This window comes from Myxine glutinosa, chromosome 10, assembly GCF_964187855.1.
Source record: "Myxine glutinosa chromosome 10, kmMyxGlut1.1, whole genome shotgun sequence".
NCBI lineage: Eukaryota > Metazoa > Chordata > Myxini > Myxiniformes > Myxinidae > Myxine > Myxine glutinosa.
The window spans coordinates 54,589,447-54,614,682 of record NC_136270.1 but is presented as its reverse complement, the minus strand read 5'-3'; the positions used below and the strand labels follow the sequence as shown (position 1 = coordinate 54,614,682).

The following is a 25,236-nucleotide window of genomic DNA, read 5'->3' as shown; positions in this document are numbered from 1 at the left end:
TTGAAAAATCAGCCAACCATTGCTCAAGTCATTGAAAAATCAGCCAACCATTGCTCAAATCATTGAAAAATCAGCCAACCATTGCTCAAGTCTGAAAAATCAGCCAACCATTGCTCAAATCATTGAAAAATCAGCCAACCATTGCTCAAGTCTGAAAAATCAGCCAACCATTGCTCAAGTCATTGAAAAATCAGCCAATCATTGCTCAAGTCATTGAAAAATCAGCCAATCATTGCTCAAGTCATTGAAAAATCAGCCAACCATTGCTCACGTCATTGAAAAATCAGCCAACCATTGCTCAAGTCATTGAAAAACCAGCCAAACATTGCTCAAGTCATTGAAAAATCAGCCAACCATTGCTCAAGTCATTGAAAAATCAGCCAACCATTGCTCAAGTCATTGAAAAATCAGCCAACCATTTTTTTTTTTTTTTTTTTTTTTTTTTTTTTTTTTTTTTTTTTTTTTTTTTTTTTTTTTTTTTTTTTTTTTTTTTTTTTTTTTTTTTTTTTGTATACAATATCGAGGCTCGTGAAAGAGCGAACATTAATCACATGAACACACAGAAAGACAAACCGACACATAAAACATATAACATAGGGAGCGGTAGACAAGATGGGGAGAGAGGGGGAAGGACACAAACACAACATTTGAGAGCAGGGACCGAGAGACATGGAGACATCGAGAGATCTGAGAGAGGGCGAGGGCTTTGGGGGGGGGGGGCGTGGGAAGGGGGCAGTGGGAGAGGTATAAAACATATGGACACTGCCAGGACTTCCAGGAAAGAAGTTGGAATTTCAAACAAGGTGGATCTGGGGTGAATTAGCGGGGGTAGAAAAGATCAAGGTTTTGGATGGGGGAAGATAAGAGATGGTGGTGAACAGCTGTTTTAAAGACCTGGAGGGAGGAGTGGGATTGAAGGGAGTGAGGGAGTTTGTTCCAGAGGCGGGAGAAAAGAGGAATGAAAGAGTGAAGGTGAGCGGAGAGCCGAGATTTCGGCAGTTTAACCATCAGAGGGTTGCTGGCAGATCTTGTGCGACCTGTAGGAATATTTGGGGGACAGAGCACAGAGAGAGCTGTGGGTGCAAGGCCGGAGAGGAGTCGGTAGAAGACAGAAAGACCACCTACCTGCCTGCGGTGAGTGAGTGAAAGGCCCTCAGAGATAGCTTCATCGCGGGAGATTCCAATAATTCTGAAAGCTTTGGTTTCAACAGCGTGAAGCCGAGCTAGGTGTGAGGCAGGAGCACCGGCCCATAGGGGAGAACAGTATTCCATTGAGCTGCGGATGAAAGCCTTGTATGTGGTGAGGAGCTCAGGTGTGCCGAGGAAGGACTTCGCACGACGGAGGATGCCCAGTCGGCGACTGGCTTTGGAGGCCAGCTTGGAAATGTGGTTTTCCCAAGAAAGATCATGGCAGATAGTGAGACCCAAAATCTTGAGCGACAGAACTTCTTGGAGAGGATTGTTGAGAAAGTAGATGGGAGGGTTGTCCAGTCGATCTTTTCGGAGAGACATAGTAAGAGTGTGAGATTTGTCAGGATTGAAAGACATGTTCCACTTGTTTGACCAGTCTGTGATTTTGTCCAGGTCTTCAGAGAGTGAGGAGGCAGCAGACTGCCGATCTGAGGGAAGAGGAATGGAGCGGCAGAGAGTGGAGTCATCAGCAAAGAGATAGAGAGGATTTTCGAGAGAGTCAGAGAGATCATTGATGAAGACCAGAAAAAGCACGGGGCCCAGAACACTGCCTTGGGGAACTCCAGCCTGAACAGGAAGAGGAGATGAGAGAAACCCATTCAGGGCCACACGTTGACGACGACTAGAGAGGAAGTCCGCCAGCCATGCGTGGAGATTTCCATGGATACCAAAGGAGGAGAGTTTGGTGAGCAGAGCGGGGTGCCAGACCGTGTCGAAGGCACGTGATATGTCGAGGGAGACAGCTCTAATTTCCTGTTTGGCATTGAGGACCTCCATCCATTGTTGAGACAGCAGAAGCAGCATGTCCAGAGTAGAGTGACCTGGTCTGAAACCAAATTGATGATCAGAGATCAAGCCATTGGAGAAGAGGAAAGATTTCATATCAGAAGCAATGATGGATTCCATGACTTTGCTGATAATTGGGAGAAGGCTGATTGGTCTGTAGTTGCTAGGATCTGTTTTTGCACCTTTTTTGTGCAAAGCGGTGATGTTGGCTGATTTCCAAGCAGATGGCAGTTGACCTTGAGCAAAAGAGAGGGTGAAGAGAACAGAGAGAGGGTGAGATAGAGCAGCAGAGCAGGATTTTAGGACCCGTGGGCTGATGCCGTCGGGTCCAGTTGCAGAATCAGAGTCGAGGGTTGACAGAAACTTTTCCACCTTGTCAGGAGGAAAGGACACGGAGTCCAGGAGCAGCAGGGTACGACTGGGTATGGTGGGTACAGAGAGGGATGGGTTTGGGACACAAGATTTAGAGGCAAACACAGAGTTGAGGCATTCAGCTTTTTCACGTGCGGAGTCAGCTGTGGAGCCGTTTGAGGTAAGGGAGGGGATGGAGGGGGAACAAACACCAGAAACGGATTTGACCAGACGCCACCAGGATTTGGAAGAGGGAGACAGATAAGAGAGTTCGGTCTTGAGAACGGAGAGATATTGTTTCCTGGCTCTCCTGAGGGTGGACACACACTTGTTTCGGGCTTTGTGAAAGGAAATGAGATTTCCTTCCGTTGGATTTGCTTTCCAGGAGACGAAGGCAAGTTGTTTCTGGGCAACAGCCTCACCACAAGATTCCGTGTACCATGGACGGGAGGAAGGGTATGACAACTGAAGACGAGATGGGATAAATCTGTGCATGAGAGAGAGCAATTTACTTTGGAAGAATTCCCAGGATGAGTTGATGTCAGAGGTGGTAGAGATGGGAGACCAGTCCAGATGATTGATGGCTGCTTGAAGACCGTGCCAGTTGGCCTGAGTGAAATGCCAGACTCGTCGACGCTGAGCAGGCTCCCTGAGGATGGTCAGAGAGATGTCCACTTTAACAAGGACATGATCAGATGATCCGATCGGAGCAGAAGAAGAGCAGCAGACATTTTCAGGGAAGTTAGTCATAACCAAGTCCAGAAGAGAAGATGTTCCGTTGACTGAGATCCGGGTCGGGAAATTGACAGATTGTGTCAGTCCCAGTGAGTCGCAGAAGTCCTTTGCTGAGGAGCCATGGCTGGTGAGAGAGGTACCCACACCCAGCCAACTGGCATGATGACAGTTGAAATCACCACATATGAGGAAGAGAGAGTTGGGATGAGTAGATAGAAGTTGGTCCATATCATCAGACAGCGAGATGTAGATGGAGTCATCACTGTTTGGTGGACGGTACAACACACATATGAACAAGAGGTGGGAGCGAAGGGGAAGCCGTAGCCAGAGGTATTCCTGGGGGTGAGGTGGAGAGAGTGCAGTGCAGGGCGAGTGAGGAAGAGAGTTTTTGATAAAGATAGCAACCCCGCCTCCAGGACGAGGCTCAGGTCTATCATACCGGAGGAGGGAGTAGCCCGGGAGAGATACTATGGAATCAGAGACATCATAAAGGAGGAAAGTTTCTGTTAAGCAGATCACGTCTGGTTTGACAGAAGCAACCTGTATGGAGAGATCAGTTAAGTTTGAACGAAGGCCCCGGATGTTTGAGGTCCATACCGTTAATGAAGAGGAAGGGGGAGCATCAGATACAGAACAGGGGGGAGGAGGGGTAGGGTAAGATGTGGAAGAGGTGGAAGAGGTAGGGAGAGCTGTTGAACGTGTGTCAGAGATTTCAGAATAGCTCGGAGAAAGGGAAGGATGGGGCGGACAAAAGGTTTGATGGTGATTGGGTGAGCCACAATGAGGTGTTATTTGAGGAGGGGGAAGAGCGAGGCAGAAGGTTGGGGGAGATGGAGGTGAGAGTTTGAAGGGGGAAGAAGCGGGGAGGACGCTTTGAGGAGGGGGAGTGAGCGGGGGGAAATTGAGAAGCAATGAGGGTGGGGAGATTTGAAGGGGAGGGGTGAGGGGGGAGTTTGGGAGGGAAGGGACAAGGGGAGGGATTTGAAAGGGATGGGATATGGGGGAGATTTGGAGGGGAGGGGTGAGGCAGGAGTCTAGGAGGGGAGGGGCGAGGGGGCGTCTTGGCGGGGAGGGGTGAGGGAGTAGTTTAGGAGGGAGGGGGCAAGGGGGGAGATTTGAAAGGGATGGGTGATGGGGAAGATTTGGAGGGGAGGGGTGATGGGGAAGATTTGGAGGGGAGGGGTTATGGGGAAGATTTGGAGGGGAGGGGTGAGATTGGATTTTTGAAAGTGTACGATTTATGGGAAACGAACATTTATTGCAAAATGAGTTTCTTGTGACCTTCGAGTTAAAAATACGTTTAAGGACGCTGGATGGAGGATGGAGTGCAGGAGAGTTTAGGGAATGTAGAAAAAAGGCACTATAGGAGATGGATATATATATTTTTTTTTTTGGGATGAATTGATTTGGTGAGCAAGTCGAAAGCAGCCTTTTAAAGAAGAAGAAGAAAAAGGTGTTATAAAATATGACGGAATACATAACTTGAGGGGAAAGTGTAAACATTGAAGGTTAATGAGTGAAAACTATCTGGGGAAATGGGGGAGAAACACGTGGTCGAAGAACGAACGAACGAATAAGAATGAATAAACGAATGAGAACAGAGAAGGAAATGTTTTTTTTTTTTTTTTTGAGTTGAGATTTACACAAGGAAGTAGGCTATGGGTGAAAAGACTGGGAATACAGAGAACGAAAGTTATTGGATCACAAACGACGGACCACTGAGAGAAAAACAAAGCCTCAAGGTTGTACAGTGCACACTGTACAAGGCCTTGCTCGCGACACGGCAAACAGACGATCAATTTATGAAAGATAAACACCGAGAAACAACCAAAGTTGCACACAATAACTTCACACACCGAAAGATAAATACAGTTTCGACAAAATACAATTGTGAACAGACTTAACTTCGAAAAACGTGGAGACCGTGTGGAGCTTCGAAAATCCCTGCCGCCGTCTCCAAGATCTCGCGAGAACCATTGCTCAAATCGTTGAAAAATCAGCCAACCATTGCTCAAGTCTGAAAAATCAGCCAACCATTGCTCACGTCATTGAAAAATCAGCCAACCATTGCTCAAGTCATTGAAAAATCAGCCAACCATTGCTCAAGTCATTGAAAAATCAGCCAACCATTGCTCAAATCATTGAAAAATCAGCCAACCATTGCTCAAGTCATTGAAAAATCAGCCAACCATTGCTTAAGTCATTGAAAAATCAGCCAACCATTGCTCACGTCATTGAAAAATCAGCCAACCATTGCTCAAGTCTGAAAAATCAGCCAACCATTGCTCAAGTCATTGAAAAATCAGCCAACCATTGCTCGTCATTGAAAAATCAGCCAACCATTGCTCAACTCATTGAAAAATCAGCCAATCATTGCTCGTCATCGAAAAAAAAAAAATCAGCCAACCAACGCTTGATTCATTGAAAAATAAGCCAATCACTTGAGTCACTGCAAAATCAGCCAATCATTTCAGGCATTAGAAAATCAGCCAACCATTGCTCACGTCATTGAAAAATCAGCCAACCATTGCTCAAGTCATTGAAAAATCAGCCAACCATTGCTCAAGTCATTGAAAAATCAGCCAACCATTGCTCAAATCATTGAAAAATCAGCCAACCATTGCTCAAGTCTGAAAAATCAGCCAACCATTGCTCAAGTCATTGAAAAATCAGCCAACCATTGCTCAAGTCATTGAAAAATCAGCCAATCATTGCTCAAGTCATTGAAAAATCAGCCAATCATTGCTCAAGTCATTGAAAAATCAGCCAACCATTGCTCACGTCATTGAAAAATCAGCCAACCATTGCTCAAGTCATTGAAAAACCAGCCAACCATTGCTCAAATCATTGAAAAATCAGCCAACCATTGCTCAAGTCATTGAAAAATCAGCCAACCATTGCTCAAGTCATTGAAAAATCAGCCAATCATTGCTCAAGTCATTGAAAAATCAGCCAACCATTGCTCACGTCATTGAAAAATCAGCCAACCATTGCTCAAGTCATTGAAAAATCAGCCAACCATTGCTCAAATCATTGAAAAATCAGCCAACCATTGCTCAAGTCATTGAAAAATCAGCCAACCATTGCTCAAGTCATTGAAAAATCAGCCAACCATTGCTCAAATCGTTGAAAAATCAGCCAACCATTGCTCAAGTCTGAAAAATCAGCCAACCATTGCTCACATCATTGAAAAATCAGCCAACCATTGCTCAAGTCATTGAAAAATCAGCCAACCATTGCTCACGTCATTGAAAAATCAGCCAACCATTGCTCAAGTCATTGAAAAATCAGCCAACCATTGCTAAAGTCATTGAAAAATCAGCCAACCATTGCTCAAATCATTGAAAAATCAGCCAACCATTGCTCAAGTCTGAAAAATCAGCCAACCATTGCTCACGTCATTGAAAAATCAGCCAACCATTGCTCAAATCATTGAAAAATCAGCCAACCATTGCTCACGTCATTGAAAAATCAGCTAACCATTGCTCAAATCATTGAAAAATCAGCCAACCATTGCTCACGTCATTGAAAAATCAGCCAACCATTGCTCACGTCATTGAAAAATCAGCCAACCATTGCTCAACTCATTGAAAAATCAGCCAACCATTGCTCAAGTCATTGAAAAATCAGCCAACCATTGCTCACGTCATTGAAAAATCAGCCAACCATTGCTCAAGTCATTGAAAAATCAGCCAACCATTGCTCAAGTCATTGAAAAATCAGCCAACCATTGCTCAAGTCATTGAAAAATCAGCCAACCATTGCTCAACTCATTGAAAAATCAGCCAACCATTGCTCAAATCATTGAAAAATCAGCCAACCATTGCTCAAGTCATTGAAACATCAGCCAACCATTGCTCAACTCATTGAAAAATCAGCCAACCATTGCTCAAGTCATTGAAAAATCAGCCAACCATTGCTCAAGTCATTGAAAAATCAGCCAACCATTGCTCGTCATTGAAAAATCAGCCAACCATTGCTCAAGTCATTGAAAAATCAGCCAACCATTGCTCAAGGCTGAAAAATCAGCCAACCATTGCTCAAGTAATTGAAAAATCAGCCAATCATTGCTCGTCATTGAAAAAAAAAAATCAGCCAACCAACGCTTGATTCATTGAAAAATAAGCCAATCACTTGAGTCACTGCAAAATCAGCCAATCATTTCAGGCATTAGAAAATCAGCCAACCATTGCTCACGTCATTGAAAAATCAGCCAACCATTGCTCAAGTCATTGAAAAATCAGCCAACCATTGCTCAAGTCATTGAAAAATCAGCCAACCATTGCTCAAATCATTGAAAAATCAGCCAACCATTGCTCAAGTCTGAAAAATCAGTCAACCATTGCTCAAGTCATTGAAAAATCAGCCAATCATTGCTCAAGTCATTGAAAAATCAGCCAATCATTGCTCAAGTCATTGAAAAATCAGCCAACCATTGCTCATGTCATTGAAAAATCAGCCAACCATTGCTCAAGTCATTGAAAAACCAGCCAAACATTGCTCAAGTCATTAAAAAATCAGCCAACCATTGCTCAAGTCATTGAAAAATCAGCCAACCATTGCTCAAGTCATTGAAAAATCAGCCAACCATTGCTCAAATAGTTGAAAAATCAGCCAACCATTGCTCAAGTCTGAAAAATCAGCCAACCATTGCTCACGTCATTGAAAAATCAGCCAACCATTGCTCAAGTCATTGAAAAATCAGCCAACCATTGCTCACGTCATTGAAAAATCAGCCAACCATTGCTCAAGTCATTGAAAAATCAGCCAACCATTGCTCAAGTCATTGAAAAATCAGCCAACCATTGCTCAAATCATTGAAAAATCAGCCAACCATTGCTCAAGTCATTGAAAAATCAGCCAACCATTGCTTAAGTCATTGAAAAATCAGCCAACCATTGCTCACGTCATTGAAAAATCAGCCAACCATTGCTCAAGTCTGAAAAATCAGCCAACCATTGCGCAAGTCATTGAAAAATCAGCCAACCATTGCTCAAGTCATTGAAAAATCAGCCAACCATTGCTCGTCATTGAAAAATCAGCCAACCATTGCTCAAGTCATTGAAAAATCAGCCAACCATTGCTCAAGTCATTGAAAAATCAGCCAACCATTGCTCAAGTCATTGAAAAATCAGCCAACCATTGCTCAAATCATTGAAAAATCAGCCAACCATTGCTCAAGTCTGAAAAATCAGCCAACCATTGCTCAAGTCATTGCAAAATCAGCCAATCATTGCTCAAGTCATTGAAAAATCAGCCAATCATTGCTCAAGTCATTGAAAAATCAGCCAACCATTGCTCACGTCATTGAAAAATCAGCCAACCATTGCTCAAGTCATTGAAAAACCAACCAACCATTGCTCAAGTCATTGAAAAATCAGCCAACCATTGCTCAAATCGTTGAAAAATCAGCCAATCATTGCTCGTCATTGAAAAAAAAAAATCAGCCAACCAACGCTTGATTCATTGAAAAATAAGTCAATCACTTGAGTCACTGCAAAATCAGCCAATCATTTCAGGCATTAGAAAATCAGCCAACCATTGCTCACGTCATTGAAAAATCAGCCAACCGTTGCTCAAGTCATTGAAAAATCAGCCAACCATTGCTCAAGTCATTGAAAAATCAGCCAACCATTGCTCAAGTCATTGAAAAATCAGCCAACCATTGCTCAAATCATTGAAAAATCAGCCAACCATTGCTCAAGTCATTGAAAAATCAGCCAACCATTGCTCAAATCATTGAAAAATCAGCCAACCATTGCTCAAGTCTGAAAAATCAGCCAACCATTGCTCAAGTCATTGAAAAATCAGCCAACCATTGCTCAAGTCATTGAAAAATCAGCCAACCATTGCTCAAGTCATTGAAAAATCAGCCAACCATTGCTCAAGTCATTGAAAAATCAGCCAACCATTGCTCAAATCATTGAAAAATCAGCCAACCATTGCTCAAGTCTGAAAAATCAGCCAACCATTGCTCAAGTCATTGAAAAATCAGCCAACCATTGCTCAAGTCTGAAAAATCAGCCAACCATTGCTCAAGTCTGAAAAATCAGCCAACCATTGCTCACGTCATTGAAAAATCAGCCAACCATTGCTCAAGTCATTGAAAAATCAGCCAACAATTGCTCACGTCATTGAAAAATCAGCCAACCATTGCTCAAGTCATTGAAAAATCAGCCAACCATTGCTCAAGTCATTGAAAAATCAGCCAACCATTGCTCAAATCATTGAAAAATCAGCCAACCATCGCTCAAGTCATTGAAAAATCAGCCAACCATTGCTCAAGTCATTGAAAAATCAGCCAACCATTGCTCACGTCATTGAAAAATCAGCCAACCATTGCTCAAGTCATTGAAAAATCAGCCAACCATTGCTCAAGTCATTGAAAAATCAGCCAACCATTGCTCAAGTCATTGAAAAATCAGCCAACCATTGCTCAAGTCATTGAAAAATCAGCCAACCATTGCTCACGTCATTGAAAAATCAGCCAATCATTGAAAAATCAGCCAACCATTGCTCACGTCATTGAAAAATCAGCCAACCATTGCTCAAATCATTGAAAAATCAGCCAACCATTGCTCACGTCATTGAAAAATCAGCCAACCATTGCTCACGTCATTGAAAAATCAGCCAACCATTGCTCAACTCATTGAAAAATCAGCCAACCATTGCTCAAGTCATTGAAAAATCAGCCAACCATTGCTCACGTCATTGAAAAATCAGCCAACAATTGCTCAAGTCGTTGAAAAATCAGCCAACCATTGCTCGTCATTGAAAAATCAGCCAACCATTGCTCAAGTCATTGAAAAATCAGCCAACCATTGCTCAACTCATTGAAAAATCAGCCAACCATTGCTCAAATCATTGAAAAATCAGCCAACCATTGCTCAAGTCATTGAAAAATCAGCCAACCATTGCTCAACTCATTGAAAAATCAGCCAACCATTGCTCAAGTCATTGAAAAATCAGCCAACCATTGCTCAAGTCATTGAAAAATCAGCCAACCATTGCTCGTCATTGAAAAATCAGCCAACCATTGCTCAACTCATTGAAAAATCAGCCAACCATTGCTCAAGTCATTGAAAAATCAGCCAACCATTGCTCAAGTCTGAAAAATCAGCCAACCATTGCTCAAGTCATTGAAAAATCAGCCAATCATTGCTCGTCATTGAAAAAAAAAATCAGCCAACCAACGCTTGATTCATTGAAAAATAAGCCAATCACTTGAGTCACTGCAAAATCAGCCAATCATTTCAGGCATTAGAAAATCAGCCAACCATTGAGTCATTCAAAACCAGCCAATCATTGCTTGAGTCACTGAAAATCAATCAACCATTGCTTGAGTCATTGAAAAACTGGTCAAGCAATCCGTGAAAATATCAGGCAATCATTCCTTGAGTCATTTAAAAAATCAGAGAATCATCACTGAAGTCACTGCAAAATCAGCCAATCATTCCTTGAGTCACTGCAAAATCAGCGAATCATTGCTTTTCATTGAAAAATCACTGAATCATTACTTACTTGTGTCATTGAAAAATCAGACACATCATTCAAGTCACTGCAATATCAGCCAATCAGTACTTGAGTCAGCGAAAAATCAGGCAATCATTCCTCGAGTCAGTGAAAAATCAGGCAATCATTCCTTGAGTCATTAAAAAAATCAGACATCACTGAAGTCACTTCAAAATCAGGCAATCGTTGCTTGAGTCACTGCAAAATCAGCGAATCATTACTTGAGTCAGCGAAAAATCAGGCAATCATTCCTTGAGTCCTTAAAAAAAATCGGACAATCATCACGGGTCACTGCAAAATCAGCTAATCATTGCTTAAGTCATTGAAAAATCAGCCAACCATTGCTCACGTCATTGAAAAATCAGCCAACCATTGCTCAAGTCTGAAAAATCAGCCAACCATTGCGCAAGTCATTGAAAAATCAGCCAACCATTGCTCAACTCATTGAAAAATCAGCCAACCATTGCTCAAGTCATTGAAAAATCAGCCAACAATTGCTCAAGTCATTGAAAAATCAGCCAACCATTGCTCAAGTCATTGAAAAATCAGTCAACCATTGCTCAAGTCATTGAAAAATCAGCCAACCATTGCTCACGTCATTGAAAAATCAGCCAATCATTGAAAAATCAGCCAACCATTGCTCACGTCATTGAAAAATCAGCCAACCATTGCTCAAATCATTGAAAAATCAGCCAACCATTGCTCACGTCATTGAAAAATCAGCCAACCATTGCTCACGTCATTGAAAAATCAGCCAACCATTGCTCAACTCATTGAAAAATCAGCCAACCATTGCTCAAGTCATTGAAAAATCAGCCAACCATTGCTCACGTCATTGAAAAATCAGCCAACAATTGCTCAAGTCGTTGAAAAATCAGCCAACCATTGCTCAAGTCATTGAAAAATCAGCCAACTATTGCTCAAGTCATTGAAAAATCAGCCAACCATTGCTCAACTCATTGAAAAATCAGCCAACCATTGCTCAAATCATTGAAAAATCAGCCAACCATTGCTCAAATCATTGAAAAATCAGCCAACCATTGCTCAAGTCATTGAAAAATCAGCCAACCATTGCTCAACTCATTGAAAAATCAGCCAACCATTGCTCAAGTCATTGAAAAATCAGCCAACCATTGCTCAAGTCATTGAAAAATCAGCCAACCATTGCTCGTCATTGAAAAATCAGCCAACCATTGCTCAACTCATTGAAAAATCAGCCAACCATTGCTCAAGTCATTGAAAAATCAGCCAACCATTGCTCAAGTCATTGAAAAATCAGCCAACCATTGCTCAACTCATTGAAAAATCAGCCAACCATTGCTCAAGTCATTGAAAAATCAGCCAACCATTGCTCAAATCATTGAAAAATCAGCCAACCATTGCTCAAGTCTGAAAAATCAGCCAACCATTGCTCAAGTCATTGAAAAATCAGCCAATCATTGCTCAAGTCATTGAAAAATCAGCCAATCATTGCTCAAGTCATTGAAAAATCAGCCAACCATTGCTCACGTCATTGAAAAACCAACCAACCATTGCTCAAGTCATTGAAAAATCAGCCAACCATTGCTCAAGTCATTGAAAAATCAGCCAACCATTGCTCAAGTCATTGAAAAATCAGCCAACCATTGCTCAAATCGTTGAAAAATCAGCCAACCATTGCTCAAGTCATTGAAAAATCAGCCAACCATTGCTCACGTCATTGAAAAATCAGCCAACCATTGCTCAAGTCATTGAAAAATCAGCCAACCATTGCTCAACTCATTGAAAAATCAGCCAACCATTGCTCAAGTCATTGAAAAATCAGCCAACCATTGCTCAAGTCATTGAAAAATCAGCCAACCATTGCTCGTCATTGAAAAATCAGCCAACCATTGCTCAACTCATTGAAAAATCAGCCAACCATTGCTCAAGTCATTGAAAAATCAGCCAACCATTGCTCAAGTCTGAAAAATCAGCCAACCATTGCTCAAGTCATTGAAAACTCAGCCAATCATTGCTCGTCATTGAAAAAAAATAATCAGCCAACCAACGCTTGATTCATTGAAAAATAAGTCAATCACTTGAGTCACTGCAAAATCAGCCAATCATTTCAGGCATTAGAAAATCAGCCAACCATTGCTCACGTCATTGAAAAATCAGCCAACCATTGCTCAAGTCATTGAAAAATCAGCCAACCATTGCTCAAGTCATTGAAAAATCAGCCAACCATTGCTCAAGTCATTGAAAAATCAGCCAACCATTGCTCAAATCATTGAAAAATCAGCCAACCATTGCTCAAGTCATTGAAAAATCAGCCAACCATTGCTCAAATCATTGAAAAATCAGCCAACCATTGCTCAAGTCTGAAAAATCAGCCAACCATTGCTCAAATCATTGAAAAATCAGCCAACCATTGCTCAACTCATTGAAAAATCAGCCAATCATTGCTCATCATTGAAAAAAAAAAATCAGCCAACCAACGCTTGATTCATTGAAAAATAAGCCAATCACTTGAGTCACTGCAAAAATCAGCCAATCATTTCAGGCATTAGAAAATCAGCCAACCATTGCTCAAGTCATTGAAAAATCAGCCAACCATTGCTCAAGTCATTGAAAAATCAGCCAACCATTGCTCAAATCATTGAAAAATCAGCCAACCATTGCTCAAGTCTGAAAAATCAGCCAACCATTGCTCAAATCATTGAAAAATCAGCCAACCATTGCTCAAGTCTGAAAAATCAGCCAACCATTGCTCAAGTCATTGATAAATCAGCCAATCATTGCTCAAGTCATTGAAAAATCAGCCAATCATTGCTCAAGTCATTGAAAAATCAGCCAACCATTGCTCACGTCATTGAAAAATCAGCCAACCATTGCTCAAGTCATTGAAAAACCAGCCAAACATTGCTCAAGTCATTGAAAAATCAGCCAACCATTGCTCAAGTCATTGAAAAATCAGCCAACCATTGCTCAAGTCATTGAAAAATCAGCCAACCATTGCTCAAATCGTTGAAAAATCAGCCAACCATTGCTCAAGTCTGAAAAATCAGCCAACCATTGCTCACGTCATTGAAAAATCAGCCAACCATTGCTCAAGTCATTGAAAAATCAGCCAACCATTGCTCACGTCATTGAAAAATCAGCCAACCATTGCTCAAGTCATTGAAAAATCAGCCAACCATTGCTCAAGTCATTGAAAAATCAGCCAACCATTGCTCAAATCATTGAAAAATCAGCCAACCATTGCTCAAGTCATTGAAAAATCAGCCAACCATTGCTTAAGTCATTGAAAAATCAGCCAACCATTGCTCACGTCATTGAAAAATCAGCCAACCATTGCTCAAGTCTGAAAAATCAGCCAACCATTGCTCAAGTCATTGAAAAATCAGCCAACCATTGCTCAAGTCATTGAAAAATCAGCCAACCATTGCTCGTCATTGAAAAATCAGCCAACCATTGCTCAAGTCATTGAAAAATCAGCCAATCATTGCTCGTCATTGAAAAAAAAAAATCAGCCAACCAACGCTTGATTCATTGAAAAATAAGCCAATCACTTGAGTCACTGCAAAATCAGCCAATCATTTCAGGCATTAGAAAATCAGCCAACCATTGCTCACGTCATTGAAAAATCAGCCAACCATTGCTCAAGTCATTGAAAAATCAGCCAACCATTGCTCAAGTCATTGAAAAATCAGCCAACCATTGCTCAAATCATTGAAAAATCAGCCAACCATTGCTCAAGTCTGAAAAATCAGCCAATCATTGCTCAAGTCATTGAAAAATCAGCCAACCATTGCTCAAGTCATTGAAAAATCAGCCAATCATTGCTCAAGTCATTGAAAAATCAGCCAATCATTGCTCAAGTCATTGAAAAATCAGCCAACCATTGCTCACGTCATTGAAAAATCAGCCAACCATTGCTCAAGTCATTGAAAAACCAGCCAACCATTGATCAAGTCATTGAAAAATCAGCCAACCATTGCTCAAGTCATTGAAAAATCAGCCAACCATTGCTCAAATCATTGAAAAATCAGCCAACCATTGCTCAAGTCATTGAAAAATCAGCCAACCATTGCTCAAGTCATTGAAAAATCAGCCAACCATTGCTCAAATCGTTGAAAAATCAGCCAACCATTGCTCAAGTCTGAAAAATCAGCCAACCATTGCTCAAGTCAGAAAAATCAGCCAACCATTGCTCACATCATTGAAAAATCAGCCAACCATTGCTCAAGTCATTGAAAAATCAGCCAACCATTGCTCACGTCATTGAAAAATCAGCCAACCATTGCTCAAGTCATTGAAAAATCAGCCAACCATTGCTCAAGTCATTGAAAAATCAGCCAACCATTGCTCAAATCATTGAAAAATCAGCCAACCATTGCTCAAGTCTGAAAAATCAACCAACCATTGCTCACGTCATTGAAAAATCAGCCAACCATTGCTCAAATCATTGAAAAATCAGCCAACCATTGCTCACGTCATTGAAAAATCAGCTAACCATTGCTCAAATCATTGAAAAATCAGCCAACCATTGCTCACGTCATTGAAAAATCAGCCAACCATTGCTCACGTCATTGAAAAATCAGCCAACCATTGCTCAACTCATTGAAAAATCAGCCAACCATTGCTCAAGTCATTGAAAAACCAGCCAACCATTGCTCACGTCATTGAAAAATCAGCCAACCATTGCTCAAGTCATTGAAAAATCAGCCAACCATTGCTCAAGTCATTGAAAAATCAGCCAACCATTGCTCAAATCATTGAAAAATCAGCCAACCATTGCTCAACTCATTGAAAAATCAGCCAACCATTGCTCAAGTCATTGAAAAACCAGCCAACCATTGCTCACGTCATTGAAAAATCAGCCAACCATTGCTCAAGTCATTGAAAAATCAGCCAACCATTGCTCAAGTCATTGAAAAATCAGCCAACCATTGCTCAAATCATTGAAAAATCAGCCAACCATTGCTCAACTCATTGAAAAATCAGCCAACCATTGCTCAAATCATTGAAAAATCAGCCAACCATTGCTCAAGTCATTGAAAAATCAGCCAACCATTGCTCAACTCATTGAAAAGTCAGCCAACCATTGCTCGTCATTGAAAAATCAGCCAACCATTGCTCAAGTCTGAAAAATCAGCCAACCATTGCTCAAGTAATTGAAAAATCAGCCAATCATTGCTCGTCATTGAAAAAAAAAAATCAGCCAACCAACGCTTGATTCATTGAAAAATAAGCCAATCACTTGAGTCACTGCAAAATCAGCCAATCATTTCAGGCATTAGAAAATCAGCCAACCATTGCTCACGTCATTGAAAAATCAGCCAACCATTGCTCAAGTCATTGAAAAATCAGCCAACTATTGCTCAAGTCATTGAAAAATCAGCCAACCATTGCTCAAATCATTGAAAAATCAGCCAACCATTGCTCAAGTCTGAAAAATCAGCCAACCATTGCTCAAGTCATTGAAAAATCAGCCAATCATTGCTCAAGTCATTGAAAAATCAGCCAATCATTGCTCAAGTCATTGAAAAATCAGCCAACCATTGCTCATGTCATTGAAAAATCAGCCAACCATTGCTCAAGTCATTGAAAAACCAGCCAAACATTGCTCAAGTCATTAAAAAATCAGCCAACCATTGCTCAAGTCATTGAAAAATCAGCCAACCATTGCTCAAGTCATTGAAAAATCAGCCAACCATTGCTCAAATAGTTGAAAAATCAGCCAACCATTGCTCAAGTCTGAAAAATCAGCCAACCATTGCTTAAGTCATTGAAAAATCAGCCAACCATTGCTCACGTCATTGAAAAATCAGCCAACCATTGCTCAAGTCTGAAAAATCAGCCAACCATTGCGCAAGTCATTGAAAAATCAGCCAACCATTGCTCAAGTCATTGAAAAATCAGCCAACCATTGCTTGTCATTGAAAAATCAGCCAACCATTGCTCAACTCATTGAAAAATCAGCCAACCATTGCTCAAGTCATTGAAAAATCAGCCAACCATTGCTCAAGTCATTGAAAAATCAGCCAACCATTGCTCAAATCATTGAAAAATCAGCCAACCATTGCTCAAGTCTGAAAAATCAGCCAACCATTGCTCAAGTCTGAAAAATCAGCCAACCATTGCTCAAGTCATTGAAAAATCAGCCAATCATTGCTCAAGTCATTGAAAAATCAGCCAATCATTGCTCAAGTCATTGAAAAATCAGCCAACCATTGCTCACGTCATTGAAAAATCAGCCAACCATTGCTCAAGTCATTGAAAAACCAACCAACCATTGCTCAAGTCATTGAAAAATCAGCCAACCATTGCTCAAGTCATTGAAAAATCAGCCAACCATTGCTCAAGTCATTGAAAAATCAGCCAACCATTGCTCAAATCGTTGAAAAATCAGCCAACCATTGCTCACGTCATTGAAAAATCAGCCAACCATTGCTCAAGTCATTGAAAAATCAGCCAACCATTGCTCACGTCATTGAAAAATCAGCCAACCATTGCTCAAGTCATTGAAAAATCAGCCAACCATTGCTCAACTCATTGAAAAATCAGCCAACCATTGCTCAAGTCATTGAAAAATCAGCCAACCATTGCTCAAGTCATTGAAAAATCAGCCAACCATTGCTCGTCATTGAAAAATCAGCCAACCATTGCTCAACTCATTGAAAAATCAGCCAACCATTGCTCAAGTCATTGAAAAATCAGCCAACCATTGCTCAAGTCTGAAAAATCAGCCAACCATTGCTCAAGTCATTGAAAAATCAGCCAATCATTGCTCGTCATTGAAAAAAAAAAATCAGCCAACCAACGCTTGATTCATTGAAAAATAAGTCAATCACTTGAGTCACTGCAAAATCAGCCAATCATTTCAGGCATTAGAAAATCAGCCAACCATTGCTCACGTCATTGAAAAATCAGCCAACCGTTGCTCAAGTCATTGAAAAATCAGCCAACCATTGCTCAAGTCATTGAAAAATCAGCCAACCATTGCTCATGTCATTGAAAAATCAGCCAACCATTGCTCAAATCATTGAAAAATCAGCCAACCATTGCTCAAGTCATTGAAAAATCAGCCAACCATTGCTCAAATCATTGAAAAATCAGCCAACCATTGCTCAAGTCTGAAAAATCAGCCAACCATTGCTCAAGTCATTGAAAAATCAGCCAACCATTGCTCAAGTCATTGAAAAATCAGCCAACCATTGCTCAAGTCATTGAAAAATCAGCCAACCATTGCTCAAGTCATTGAAAAATCAGCCAACCATTGCTCAAATCATTGAAAAATCAGCCAACCATTGCTCAAGTCTGAAAAATCAGCCAACCATTGCTCAAGTCATTGAAAAATCAGCCAACCATTGCTCAAGTCATTGAAAAATCAGCCAACCATTGCTCAAATCGTTGAAAAATCAGCCAACCATTGCTCAAGTCTGAAAAATCAGCCAACCATTGCTCAAGTCTGAAAAATCAGCCAACCATTGCTCACGTCATTGAAAAATCAGCCAACCATTGCTCAAGTCATTGAAAAATCAGCCAACAATTGCTCACGTCATTGAAAAATCAGCCAACCATTGCTCAAGTCATTGAAAAATCAGCCAACCATTGCTCAAGTCATTGAAAAATCAGCCAACCATTGCTCAAATCATTGAAAAATCAGCCAACCATTGCTCAAGTCATTGAAAAATCAGCCAACCATTGCTCAAGTCATTGAAAAATCAGCCAACCATTGCTCACGTCATTGAAAAATCAGCCAACCATTGCTCAAGTCATTGAAAAATCAGCCAACCATTGCTCAAGTCATTGAAAAATCAGCCAACCATTGCTCAAGTCATTGAAAAATCAGCCAACCATTGCTCAAGTCATTGAAAAATCAGCCAACCATTGCTCACGTCATTGAAAAATCAGCCAATCATTGAAAAATCAGCCAACCATTGCTCACGTCATTGAAAAATCAGCCAACCATTGCTCAAATCATTGAAAAATCAGCCAACCATTGCTCACGTCATTGAAAAATCAGCCAACCATTGCTCACGTCATTGAAAAATCAGCCAACCATTGCTCAACTCATTGAAAAATCAGCCAACCATTGCTCAAGTCATTGAAAAATCAGCCAACCATTGCTCACGTCATTGAAAAATCAGCCAACAATTGCTCAAGTCGTTGAAAACTCAGCCAACCATTGCTCAAGTCATTGAAAAATCAGCCAACCATTGCTCAAGTCATTGAAAAATCAGTCAACCATTGCTCATCTCATTGAAAAATCAGCCAACCATTGCTCAAATCATTGAAAAATCAGCCAACCATTGCTCAACTCATTGAAAAATCAGCCAACCATTGCTCAAGTCATTGAAAAATCAGCCAACCATTGCTCGTCATTGAAAAATCAGCCAACCATTGCTCAACTCATTGAAAAATCAGCCAACCATTGCTCAAGTCATTGAAAAATCAGCCAACCATTGCTCAAGTCTGAAAAATCAGCCAACCATTGCTCAAGTCATTGAAAAATCAGCCAATCATTGCTCGTCATTGAAAAAAAATAATCAGCCAACCAACGCTTGATTCATTGAAAAATAAGCCAATCACTTGAGTCACTGCAAAATCAGCCAATCATTTCAGGCATTAGAAAATCAGCCAACCATTGAGTCATTCAAAACCAGCCAATCATTGCTTGAGTCACTGAAAATCAACCAACCATTGCTTGAGTCATTGAAAAACTGGTCAAGCAATCCTTGAAAATATCAGGCAATCATTCCTTGAGTCATTTAAAAAATCAGAGAATCATCACTGAAGTCACTGCAAAATCAGCCAATCATTCCTTGAGTCACTGCAAAATCAGCGAATCATTGCTTTTCATTGAAAAATCACTGAATCATTACTTACTTGAGTCATTGAAAAATCAGACACATCATTCAAGTCACTGCAATATCAGCCAATCAGTACTTGAGTCAGCGAAAAATCAGGCAATCATTCCTCGAGTCAGTGAAAAATCAGGCAATCATTCCTTGAGTCACTGCAAAATCAGCGAATCATTACTTGAGTCAGCGAAAAATCAGGCAATCATTCCTTGAGTCCTTAAAAAAAATCGGACAATCATCACGGGTCACTGCAAAATCAGCTAATCATTGCTCGAGTCATTGAAAAATCAGCCAACCATTGCTCAAGTTATTGAAAAATCAGCCAACCATTGCTCACGTCATTGAAAAATCAGCCAACCATTGCTCAAGTCATTGAAAAATCAGCCAATCATTGCTCAAGTCATTGAAAAATCAGCCAATCATTGCTCAAGTCATTGAAAAATCAGCCAACCATTGCTCACGTCATTGAAAAATCAGCCAACCATTGCTCGTCATTGAAAAACCAGCCAAACATTGCTCAAGTCATTGAAAAATCAGCCAACCATTGCTCAAGTCATTGAAAAATCAGCCAACCATTGCTCAAGTCATTGAAAAATCAGCCAACCATTGCTCAAATCGTTGAAAAATCAGCCAACCATTGCTCAAGTCTGAAAAATCAGCCAACCATTGCTCACGTCATTGAAAAATCAGCCAACCATTGCTCACGTCATTGAAAAATCAGCCAACCATTGCTCAAGTCATTGAAAAATCAGCCACCCATTGCTCAAGTCATTGAAAAATCAGCCAACCATTGCTCAAGTCATTGAAAAATCAGCCAACCATTGCTCAAGTCATTGAAAAATCAGCCAACCATTGCTTAAGTCATTGAAAAATCAGCCAACCATTGCTCACGTCATTGAAAAATCAGCCAACCATTGCTCAAGTCTGAAAAATCAGCCAACCATTGCTCAAGTCATTGAAAAATCAGCCAACCATTGCTCAAATCATTGAAAAATCAGCCAACCATTGCTCAAATCATTGAAAAATCAGCCAACCATTGCTCAAGTCATTGAAAAATCAGCCAACCATTGCTCAAGTCATTGAAAAATCAGCCAACCATTGCTCAAGTCATTGAAAAATCAGCCAACCATTGCTCAAGTCATTGAAAAATCAGCCAACCATTGCTCAAGTCATTGAAAAATCAGCCAACCATTGCTCAAATCATTGAAAAATCAGCCAACCATTGCTCAAGTCTGAAAAATCAGCCAACCATTGCTCAAGTCATTGAAAAATCAGCCATCCATTGCTCAAGTCATTGAAAAATCAGCCAACCATTGCTCAAGTCATTGAAAAATCAGCCAACCATTGCTCAAGTCATTGAAAAATCAGCCAACCATTGCTCAAATCGTTGAAAAATCAGCCAACCATTGCTCAAGTCTGAAAAATCAGCCAACCATTGCTCACGTCATTGAAAAATCAGCCAACCATTGCTCAAGTCATTGAAAAATCAGCCAACAATTGCTCACGTCATTGAAAAATCAGCCAACCATTGCTCAAGTCATTGAAAAATCAGCCAACCATTGCTCAAGTCATTGAAAAATCAGCCAACCATTGCTCAAATCATTGAAAAATCAGCCAACCATTGCTCAAGTCATTGAAAAATCAGCCAACCATTGCTCAAGTCATTGAAAAATCAGCCAACCATTGCTCACGTCATTGAAAAATCAGCCAACCATTGCTCAAGTCATTGAAAAATCAGCCAACCATTGCTCAAGTCATTGAAAAATCAGCCAACCATTGCTCAAGTCATTGAAAAATCAGTCAACCATTGCTCAAGTCATTGAAAAATCAGCCAACCATTGCTCACGTCATTGAAAAATCAGCCAATCATTGAAAAATCAGCCAACCATTGCTCACGTCATTGAAAAATCAGCCAACCATTGCTCAAATCATTGAAAAATCAGCCAACCATTGCTCACGTCATTGAAAAATCAGCCAACCATTGCTCAACTCATTGAAAAATCAGCCAACCATTGCTCAAGTCATTGAAAAATCAGCCAACCATTGCTCACGTCATTGAAAAATCAGCCAACAATTGCTCAAGTCGTTGAAAAATCAGCCAACCATTGCTCAAGTCATTGAAAAATCAGCCAACCATTGCTCAAGTCATTGAAAAATCAGCCAACCATTGCTCAACTCATTGAAAAATCAGCCAACCATTGCTCAAATCATTGAAAAATCAGCCAACCATTGCTCAAATCATTGAAAAATCAGCCAACCATTGCTCAAGTCATTGAAAAATCAGCCAACCATTGCTCAACTCATTGAAAAATCAGCCAACCATTGCTCAAGTCATTGAAAAATCAGCCAACCATTGCTCAAGTCATTGAAAAATCAGCCAACCATTGCTCGTCATTGAAAAATCAGCCAACCATTGCTCAACTCATTGAAAAATCAGCCAACCATTGCTCAAGTCATTGAAAAATCAGCCAACCATTGCTCAAGTCTGAAAAATCAGCCAACCATTGCTCAAGTCATTGAAAAATCAGCCAATCATTGCTCGTCATTGAAAAAAAAAAATCAGCCAACCAACGCTTGATTCATTGAAAAATAAGCCAATCACTTGAGTCACTGCAAAATCAGCCAATCATTTCAGGCATTAGAAAATCAGCCAACCATTGAGTCATTCAAAACCAGCCAATCATTGCTTGAGTCACTGAAAATCAACCAACCATTGCTTGAGTCATTGAAAAACTGGTCAAGCAATCCTTGAAAATATCAGGCAATCATTCCTTGAGTCATTTAAAAAATCAGAGAATCATCACTGAAGTCACTGCAAAATCAGCCAATCATTCCTTGAGTCACTGCAAAATCAGCGAATCATTGCTTTTCATTGAAAAATCACTGAATCATTACTTACTTGAGTCATTGAAAAATCAGACATCATTCAAGTCACTGCAAAATCAGCCAATCAGTACTTGAGTCAGTGAAAAATCAGGCAATCATTCCTTGAGTCCTTAAAAAAATCAGACAATCATCACGGGTCACTGCAAAATCAGCCAATCATTGCTCGAGTCACTGCAAAATCAGCCAATCATTTAGTGAGATTTAAAAATCAACCAACCATTGATCGAGTCTTAAAAAAAAAATCAGCCAATCACCACTTGATTCATAGAAAAACCAGCCAATCACTTGAGTCACTGCAAAATCAGCCAATCATTGCTTGAGACATTGAAAATCAGCCAATCATTGCTTCAATGACGCAAAGATCAGCCAATCATCGCTTACTTGATGGTCTGTTACTTCTGGTTTTACAAACCACTGCAATTGATGCTTAATAGCAAAATTAGCCATATAAAAATAAATAAAACGAGCACTTATATGCTTAAACAAACAAACAGATTTAACGGAATTTATGGAACTTGGGAGACATAAAAAGTAAATAGCGAATGATGGACGACAGTGCATAAATTTGCTAGATGCAGACAGTGCATAAATTTGCTAGGTGCAGACAGTGCATAAGTTTGCCAGGTGCAGACAGTGCATAAATTTACCAGGTGCAGACAGTGCATAAATTTACCAGGTGCAGACAGTGCATAAATTACAAGGTGCAGACAGTGCATAAATTACAAGGTGCAGACAGTGCATAAATTACAAGGTGCAGACTGCATAAATTACAAGGTGCAGACAGTGCATAAATTGCAAGGTGCAGGCAGTGCACAAATTGCAAGTTGCAGACAGTGCACAAATTGCAAGTTGCAGACAGTGCAGTAATCCCTGGTGTTGGGCTAGCGGCTAGGGTGCCGGCTTAGGATCCTAGGATCCTGGGTTCGAATCTCGGTCGATCGCTGAATTAATGCCAGGGGGGTTGACTCAGCCTGTCATCCTTCCGAGGTCGGCTAATTGAGTACCAGTTCACTGGTAATTCCCTGTTTGTCGTTGAAGGCGGCAAAAAGGGTTGGCGTCAGGAAGGGCATCCGGCCGTAAAACATTGCTTCAAAAAGGGGACCAAAAAAAAAAACAACAACAACTACCACGGTCCCCGAAAAGGCCAACCCCCGCTTTGCGGGGGAAAAATGGCCTCTAAACGGTGGTAGACAGTGCATAAATTGCAGTGACATGGTGAGTTGTCCCATGGTAAGTAGCTATCCCATGCTAGCTTGTTCCATGGTAAGTAGCTGTCCCATGCTAGCTTGTTCCATGGTAAGTAGCTGTCCCATGCCAGCTTGTTCCATGGTAAGTAGCTGTCCCATGGTGCAGACAGTGCATAAATTGGAAGCTGCAGACAGTGCATAAATTGGAAGCTGCAGACAGTGCATAAATTGGAAGCTGCAGACAGTGCATAAATTGGAAACTGCAGACAGTGCATAAATTGGAAGCTGCAGACAGTGCATAAATTGGAAGCTGCAGACAGTGCATAAATTGGAAGCTGCAGACAGTGCATAAATTGGAAGCTGCAGACAGTGCATAAATTGGAAGCTGCAGACAGTGCATACATTGTAAGGTGCAGACAGTGCATACATTGTAAGGTGCAGACAGTGCATAAATTGTAAGGTGCAGACAGTGCATAAATTACAAGGCGCAGACAGTGCATAAATTGGAAGCTGCAGCCAGTGCATAAATTGCAAGTTGCAGACAGTGCATAAATTGCAAGGTGCAGACAGTGCATAAATTGCAAGGTGCAGACTGCATAAATTGGAAGCTGCAGACAGTGCATAAATTGGAAAAGCAGACAGTGCATAAATTGGAAGCTGCAGACAGTGCATAAATTGCAAGTTGCAGACAGTGCATAAATTGAAGTTGCAGACTGCATAAATTGCAGTCACATGGTGAGTTGTCCCACGATAATTAGCTGTCCCATGCTAGCTTGTTCCATGGTTAGCTGTCCCATGCTAGCTTGTTCCATGGTAAGTAGCTGTCCCATGGTGCAGACAGTGCATAAATTGGAAGCTGCAGACAGTGCATTAATGGCCAGGTACATACAGTGCATTAATGGCCAGGTACATACAGTGCATTAATGGCCAGGTACATACAGTGTATCAGTATAGACACGGACTGGGCGAGGCGGAATAAGCACCTTGTTCACTTTGTCCTGCGCCCCTCGGAGCTCCTTCAATCCCAACACCCTCTCATACCAATTCCAGGTGCGGTTCACTAGGCCCGTTGCGCTTGTCGTCATGACTTTGAGTCGGGAGGCGATACCTGGACCCATCCCTGCTCCTATCCAACCCATCCCAAACTACAGACGTCTTGTTCGATCTCCGCTGTCACTGGGCGAGTTTCAGGAGAATCACGATAAACCACTAAAAAGAATCCCTCGTGGTCACTGATTACCTCAGGTTGTGTTGAACATTATTAACTATCGATTATTTTGCGCTTTAAATAATTCCTATACACCTACAACCTGTACTATTCTATTATTGCACAACATTTATCATTCTAAACGAGTTATTATAACAAAGTACTGTACTGTATAGCATATGCAGTTTGCCGATGTGATTTTGCGATGGCGGCGAGTGGCAACTTGGACGACGGATACATGTCGATACCGCATGGTGTTTCCTATTCACCTGTACATGGGAAACCCAAACACCAAACCACACACCTGACCACCAGTGAGGGGTAACTGCTGAATAAACGTGCCTTTCATTGGCTGTTGCAGTACAACACAATCGCGAACTACACCGTCATGTCTCGCGCGAGCCAAACCAAAGAGTAGCTTCAAACCACGTGTCATGAACATGAAGATAAGAGATAACAGGTGCATTCTTTGTGTTTACAGGTTATTTCTCAGTTAAGCAGCTTTGACAGATATTAATAAAATTCCCATATTGTAAATTTCAGTCCCCGC

General features: G+C 41.0%; 1 protein-coding gene across 1 annotated transcript in view; it reads right to left on the bottom strand.

The window, feature by feature from the left end:
- CCDC51 (coiled-coil domain containing 51) overlaps positions 1-24,903 on the bottom strand; it is a 58,244-nt gene extending 33,341 nt beyond the window's left edge. Inside the window, exon 1 of the mRNA XM_068125948.2 lies at positions 24,463-24,903. Coding sequence (XP_067982049.1) covers positions 24,463-24,618 — 156 coding nt within the window. The 5' untranslated portion in view covers positions 24,619-24,903. The remainder of the gene's footprint in view (positions 1-24,462) is intronic.
- Positions 24,904-25,236: the final 333 nt, after the last annotated feature.